Source organism: Amblyomma americanum, chromosome 1, assembly GCF_052857255.1.
Source record: "Amblyomma americanum isolate KBUSLIRL-KWMA chromosome 1, ASM5285725v1, whole genome shotgun sequence".
NCBI classification, from domain to species: domain Eukaryota; kingdom Metazoa; phylum Arthropoda; class Arachnida; order Ixodida; family Ixodidae; genus Amblyomma; species Amblyomma americanum.
Window position 1 is genome coordinate 95,507,585 of NC_135497.1, and position 7,415 is coordinate 95,514,999.

Sequence of the window (7,415 nt, forward strand, 5' to 3'; positions counted from 1 at the left end):
CCGAAAAATGGGGTCATTATCTGCTTGCTTTGTCAGGAACGTATACGCCAGACTGGACTAAATCGAGCAGGATTGCTAACGATTCGACAAGCTTCAGGAACCACAGCTTGTAGTGGAGAGCCGTGGCGAAAGATGTTCTTACGCTGGGAATAGCTGTGAAGTATCCGCGTTTCTGCCCGAAAATTCATGCTGCGCTCTTGTGATAAAAAAGAAAAATTAATTCGTGCACATTTGTTTTTTGCTCATATTTAGTTGCCTGTTGCTAAACTAAATATAGTGAAAGTCATGCCGTGAATAAGCATGCACGTGGGCCTCGAGAGACGTCATAGTGATTTCGACAATCTGGGGTTCTTTAACGTGCACTATCAACACAAGCTCACGGGATAAACTCGTTGTTCGCCGAAAAAATTTACAACCCGCAAAAGTCATTGCGATGGCGACAGCTCGAATACCTTTATCTCGAATACGGCTATGTGACACACACACACACACACACACACACACACACACACACACACACACACACACACACACACACACACACACACACACACACACACACACACACACACACACACACACACACACACACACACACACACACACACACACACACACGCACACGCGCACGCGCACGCACACACGCACACGCACACGCGCACGCACACACACACGCACACACGCACACACGCGCGCGCGCACACACACACACACATACACACACACACACACACACACACACACACACACACACACACACACACACACGCACGCACGCACGCACGCGCACACACACACACACACACACACACGCACGCACGCACGCGCACGCACACACACACACACACACACACACACGCGCACGCACGCACGCACACGTGGAAGCGGGCCCTGGAGTCCGTGAAGTCTGCCGGGAACGCGATGAATTGAAGACCGCAAACGGCAGAAGGCCGAGTATGCGTACAGACGCCAAAACGGGCCTGTGAGACGCCCAACCGGGCTGTCGCGTCGCGTGCAAAACGTCAAAATGGGCCCGCCACTCCAGACCTCTCCGCCGCTAATGCCAATCAGCTTTATCTGATTAATTCGCTAAGCCGGCAAGCTTAGCTCTAGTAATTTTTATATAACCAAGTCGGTATGTTACTTTTTATTCATCTGAAAGCCTTCTTGTAGCATGAGCGTCACAGATATGGTATCTGAATATAACCCAGTTAGGTTATGCTGAAGCGTATATTCACTCGCTGACTCCAATATCAACGTGACTGAACTTGATTAATGCCGCAGAGCAAATAGTCTAGCTCCCAGGGCTGTTATATTCGTAGTCTGAACCTTCCGTTGGTTGTGAGGAAAGGAAAGGGGCGTAACTGGCTCATTGGGTAAGTGGACACCTCAATAGCGCTTTGAGGTAAGTGTCGGTGGTGTCCACCTAGCGCGTTACACGGCTGCCGTTGTACTCCCTAAATTGCTTCTATTAAATGGCTGGTACCAAGCTATTACAACTGTCGCTGTAAAATATATTGCTAATGCTTCAGTTTTTGGTATAACGCTTTATTTTAAAGTGAAGCTTCGCGGTCCTCGCTTCTGATCGAGGTAACAGAGGTAAACACACATCAGTCCTTCCAGAGGCCCATCACGTCTGTTCCAGCAGTCTTCTCTTTCACTCTGGCTTGCATCTTCGCCTCCTGGTCAGGAGTGAAATGACCCCTCCAGTCACCTACCTGGCCCTTTCGAATGAACTGTATCGACGGGCCCCTGCCATCTTGAGGCACGAACATTCTCCGTACCGGTTCCAGGGCAGGGTTGGCCCCACCCTCAGAGAGAATTTGCAAGTCCTTCTCGGACAGTTCAATGTGGTCCTTCATGTACTGCACGCTGCTCTTGTCCAGCACCTGCTGCAAAAGGTCGGGGTCCTTCTTCAGTGGCTCGGCGTATTCCTTTCCGAAAAAGTGGGCCAGTCGGAGAACCCAGGTCTTGGCGTCCGCCTTGAGCTGCTCGTAAGTGAGGAAAAAAACATTGGGGTCGTCCTTGTGGTCGTACCACGACAGCAGGTTATCGAAATAGTCGCCGAAGTCGGTCTCTCCCCGGATAAAGAGCTCGAAGAAGTCGTCAAACGACCCGTTCGAAAATTTGTAGCCTGGTATGCCTCGCGTGTGATGGAAGAAGGAGACGCAGCAGTCCTTTGGGTTGCGCACCATGTACACGTACTTGGCGTCCCTATGGTACGGCTGCCGGTCGAAGGCAAAGTGGGTCTTGAGGAGCCTTGGAGGCGGAATGGCGTCCAACATTTTGGTGCCGGTGAATTCGATGAAGGGTGTCTTCATTTGAAACTCGAGGTAGTTGGTTGCGGACACACCACGGTTGAGGATAAGTTGAGATATCTGCTGGATCCAGTGAGTTCCGCATTTGGGATACGTGACAATAAAGATGTCCCCTGGGTTCGGCTTGAAGTTGAGCGCTTCTCGTACGTGGACGGGATCGAAACCTCCCGGTAGCCGAATTCCGTCTACGTCGACGTAACTTGGCTTCCTCATGACTGGCATCCAACCTGTAACAAAGAAACAAAGCCAGCTGTGAAGTTTTTGCTCGCGGTAAGAAATGTCAGTCAGGCAGCATGGTTCGGTGGCCCTCTCGCACACTCTCGCGCTGTGCGTTGCACGTCATCGTCTTCATCATTTAATACTACTATCAAACTAATATCGTCGCCAGACGTGCCGACGACCCAGCAGAGCAAGACCATGAGCCAGTCAGGCTAAACACATGCTTTCGCACATCTACTCGGTTTAACTACGTTAAAACACTACCAATTTCTTTTTGCACGCGTGCGAGAGTCCCGCCTTTATACACTAGAGGCTTGATGCTGGCCACGCGAGTCGAACCTGACGAACAGCATGCGCTCAGTGGCGAAAGTACTGCGTCGCAGATATCTGAGAGGCCAGTGGAGGGAAAGGAAAAAAGTCGTAAGGTTTCGCGCCGTGCAAGGAGCCGGTACGAGCGCCTGTCGAGTCGCATGCAAAGAGCGTAAAGGATTGGGCAAGTTGGTCAGACATGCTTAACGGAATAATGGCGCAGATCAAGTGACAGGACAGCAGGAGAGCACAATTGGCGCTTGTGTGTGTTTGTGCTCTCCTGCTGTCCTGCCACTTGATCTGCGCCATTATTCCGTTAAGCATGCAAAGAGAGCACTTTGAAGTTGGACGTGATGTCCTTGCAGTAGGTTACCATTTTTTCTGGACATGGCAAGAAGTGCATGGAAATGCGTGCTTCGTATTTGCACGAAAATTTCGTAAACCTACATAAAACGCAGAGTGCGTGCATACTTGTGCTTTTGCTTTGCGTTATCTATTTCAAAAAGCTATACGCAAAAAATGAATCTTCTCTGGCAAGTTCCCAAATAGAATGTCCGGGCCATTCTGATGTATCAAAACTATCCAACCGTGAGATACAAATAGTTACAGCATAATTAGTCCCAAAAAGTAGTTTTACTGTTAAACCCCATTTTACGGACAAGGAACTGGATGTTAAGGCAGATAATGCCAAAAACGACGGCATCTAAACCTTCTTTTCCCCTCTTGAGCACGCGCCTCGAGATATCTAACTTGGCACGCAACCCTACACCACATTAGCAGACGTACGCGATCTGCATGCTAATGTCAGAGAGTGACGCTGCCTTGCGGACGGCCTATATGTGATTTCATATTCAGGCGAACTAAAGAAAAGAAAAAAGCAGAAGCAGCTAAGGGGGTTAGGTGATGCGAATATAAAAATCCTCTAATGTGGAGTAGATTTCAAACAAATCGCATGATCACTGAGCGCGTGCAGCCATACAGCTGAGGTGATTATTATCTTTCTTTGAAACCAGCTCCTCTTTGGCGAGACCTGCCTTAGGAGTATTTGTTGAACACCGTTTCCGCTTCGGGTTCCAGCCGCACTATACCAACTGATTAGTTTGTTTCGTAAGGGAAAGCCCCATTGAGGGGAGTGGAAATGGGTTCGAGCCCCCGCTCAGGACGCATTTTTTTTGTCACAAAGATTTAACAAAGCTGCATAACCTGCTTTCGAAACAGCATGGCTGCGCTCAGGCTGCGCTGGACATTAAATGTAATTATTTCCTTGGAATGAACACGGATATCACGCGTTTCGTTCAAATCAAGAAGTTTCCTTGGGTCAGGATTCACTCTCATTAGACCGTCTGGAAGACGAATGTGACAGGCAGAGTGCAGAAACGCATTATCGCTTCGAGAAGGAGGCAAATGAAATAACCGTAGAGAATAGCCATTTTTAACTTTCCTGTGTAGATTTATGGCCATTACGTCTGCAATCGAAATAATCATAACGCATTTCGGCTGAATGGCCACGTTCCTGCGGGTGTCATTACTGCATTGTTCATCTGACCAAAAAGCATGCCCGCAAGGACGCACTTCGTGCTGCTTGCCCAGATATTTTTATGTATGCATAGCTTAAATTCTCACAGCATCTATACGCAGAAGCAAGCATAAAAGACGCCTGCTTGGCGAACGCTATAATTGCAAGAAATGCGCGCTGGGGCTGTAAAAAGCTTTCTACTGCTCGCGCGTTGCGAGAAAGATTGGACTTGGGCCAATTCGTAGCTGATGGCAGACAGGACAGGCCTCCGGAAGTGAGTACCCAATTTTATTTATGTAACGCTGTTGCAGAACTTGCTTGCAGTTGTCTGGAAACGGCGAGCGCCCGAAATCGACCCGGAGCATGCTGTTCACCTCTTTCTTCCTGATTTCAGTCTTTTTCAACGCTTCCCTCACGGCGCAGTTCAGGTGCCCACCGTGCATGAGACAGGTTACTGCGCCTTCCCTTACGCCATAAGCAATTTTTTGGACAATAAATCAGATATGAAGTGAACAGAGTGCTTACAGCGGTCTCAGTTGCGGCTTCCTTGTCTCATTTATTTATTTATTTTCTTACAGAATCCTGCAGCGCCCGAAGACAATATTGCAGGGGGAACAACAGAAATATTTAGTGTGTTGGTAAGGCCAAGAAGTATAAATATAATGGTGTTATAGGTATACGAGAATAACAAAACACACACAAAAGAGGACAACTGCGCGCCACGTCACGCATCCACCATAAATGTGCGAAACCTATCTTCAGTGCAGCATTCAACGACGCCGCAGGTAACCTTTCCACCCGTTGATCGTCAGTGGAAAAAAAAAAAAGGTTTTAAATGGGTCAGTCCGACATTTAAGCTCACTGCTTTTCTGCTAATGATGAAGTCGACTTTATACACGTAACAAAACGGCAACATTTCTTCCCTCATGAGATCGCTTGAAATGAATACTGTTGATACAGTATACAGTGAACGTCAGTTCAGTGAAAAAACGCATACGAGCTACGCGATGTCAGCGAGCGTTAAAGGACCTTAGGTGGTCGAAATTAATCAGGGGCTCTCTACAAAACGGCGTCCCTCATAGCCCATGTCTGACTCTGGGGGGTCACTCCCCACATAGAATACGGTACCGTGCCATACCGCACCGCACCGCACCGTACCGTGCCATATAATACCATACAACACCAACTTAAATGCCGTCACAACTTTTTAGCTGCTGCGCAAGAACTGCGAACGACAAATGTTCGCCTACATTTCTTCAGTACTGCCGATGGCCAACGGAATTTTGTTTTACCATCCATACAGCATTTCTGTGTTTGAAACAGCACATAAGTGATGCTTATTCGAATAAAAAAATCTTGCTTCGACCGCTTCTACTGCGTGCTCTTTGTCCGGTCTCTCTGCGCTGTATTAATCCATATTAACCAGTACCAACCTGTCCATTTCGAAGCATTAACTAATTTCTTGGTATACGAAGAACGTAGCGCAAAAGCAATAGTTTTCCCTGCGCACACGACTCAACCGGTGCGGACTTATTTTCTGCTTTACTTCAGAGGGCATACCTAGATAGCGATGCGGTATAGAAGAAACCTCCAATGCTGGAGCAAGCGTTTAAAAGCTCAGGTACTCCGAAAAAACACACAGTCCCAAAAACAACGGCCTCTGGTTACGCACTAATTATCCGGTCATCAGATGAATTACTTGGCGCCACTCATCTCACAGAGCGAGACAATTAAGGACACACAATTTTGTTCAGAGCCAGAGAGCGTACGTTTACAGTGCATAAAAGGGGAGAAAATATACAGGGCGCAAAGACAAAATCAGAAAGTGAGAAAAATCTGGACAACAGAAACCTTTCAATGAGCGGCGGTCGTTGGGCTTCCGTGTGCCGTTGTGCGTGCTTTTAGTTGCGCAATACTTTGTGATCCCCGGGAAAATTTTCGTGACAGCGCGCTCTCTCGCTATACAGGGTGTTTCACCTAAGACTTTACACAATGTTAAAAAAAGGATTTTTGAGTTAGGAGAGCGCTTTTTTTCGGCATAGCATTGTCAGCTTTGTCGTATACATCGGAATATAGCTAAGACGGGCTAACTAGCAGGCTGGTTCGCTAATATTGAATAGTCAACTTTTAACTATTAATGTTAGGCTCATTAATTACTGAGAGGCCCAACAGATGTTGGCTACATCGCGACAGAATACATGCGCTTTCGAGAAGCTTGCTGGCCAAGCAACCTCTCCAGTGCACATAACTCGTCGAATTAGCCAAATTTTGTTGGGCCACAGGGCCGAGGGTAACCGTGTTTCAAAATTCTAAAAGCTGATATGGATATTACTTACGGTGGACTACACGCCTCTAAATAATTAAGGAGCCTAATAGCATTAGTTAAAAGTTAACTATTCAATATTGGTTAAACAACCTGGTAGTTAGGACGTCTTAGATGTGTTCTATGTACACAACGCTGACAATGCCATGCCGAAGAAAGCGCTGTTCTAACTCAAAAAGCCTATTTTTAAAAAAATTGCGTACAGCCTTAGGTGAGACACCCTGCATACCATACGCGCCAGCTGCGGTGCTCCTCCGCTGCAAGCACACAGAAGCACCGCTCACTTACGGTGCCACGCTGTTGCAGCGAGAGCTTGAGCTGGCGTCGCTCGCCGGTTTCGAAGCGCTGCCGTCGCGGCGCCGGCTGGGATGCGCTCTGCAGCGCCAGTGTCCTGGCGTTGTATACCTGGCCGGAAAAACCAGGGGCATAAATAGCCTCGGCGCCGCTCTCAAGGCCGGCCTGAAAATGGTCGCCGCCCGCTATCGGCGTTCGTTCCGCCTCGCCTCTATGCGTCAACAGCCGTGACAGTCTTGATGCTGCCCCCCCCCCCCCCCCCCTTACGTTCATTCGGTCATTCCGTATGCGTACATCTCTCTCCGAGTAGCGCAGAGGACTGGGAATTGTGAACGCGTAAGGCACGAAGCGGAAAAAGAATTCCGGAGACGGTGGAGTATGTCCATGAGCTTCGTTATGTCCAGGCGGAGTATAAGCAGCAGCGAGCGGCCGGGAA

The 7,415-nt window shown here is 48.4% G+C and overlaps 1 protein-coding gene across 2 annotated transcripts; it reads right to left on the bottom strand.

Moving 5' to 3' along the window:
- Window positions 1-1,547: 1,547 nt before the first annotated feature.
- LOC144113274 (sulfotransferase ssu-1-like) lies at window positions 1,548-7,068 on the bottom strand. 2 transcript variants are annotated; one of them, XM_077646259.1, is made up of 2 exons: window positions 6,974-7,068; window positions 1,548-2,545 (listed from the first exon to the last, which is right to left on the bottom strand). In XM_077646259.1, exon 2 carries the CDS (start codon window positions 2,538-2,540, stop codon window positions 1,611-1,613), a length of 930 nt encoding a protein of 309 aa, XP_077502385.1. In that variant the 5' UTR covers window positions 2,541-2,545; window positions 6,974-7,068; the 3' UTR covers window positions 1,548-1,610. The 2 variants fall into 2 exon arrangements, with proteins under 2 accessions (XP_077502385.1, XP_077502386.1); XM_077646260.1 differs by lacking the exon at window positions 6,974-7,068 and adding an exon at window positions 6,214-6,393.
- Between the last annotated feature and the right edge of the window lie 347 nt (window positions 7,069-7,415).

Bases quoted from the DNA above. Each gene is read 5' to 3' on its own strand.
- LOC144113274 (XM_077646259.1), bottom strand. From the start codon at position 2,540: ATGCCAGTCATGAGGAAGCCAAGTTACGTCGACGTAGACGGAATTCGG.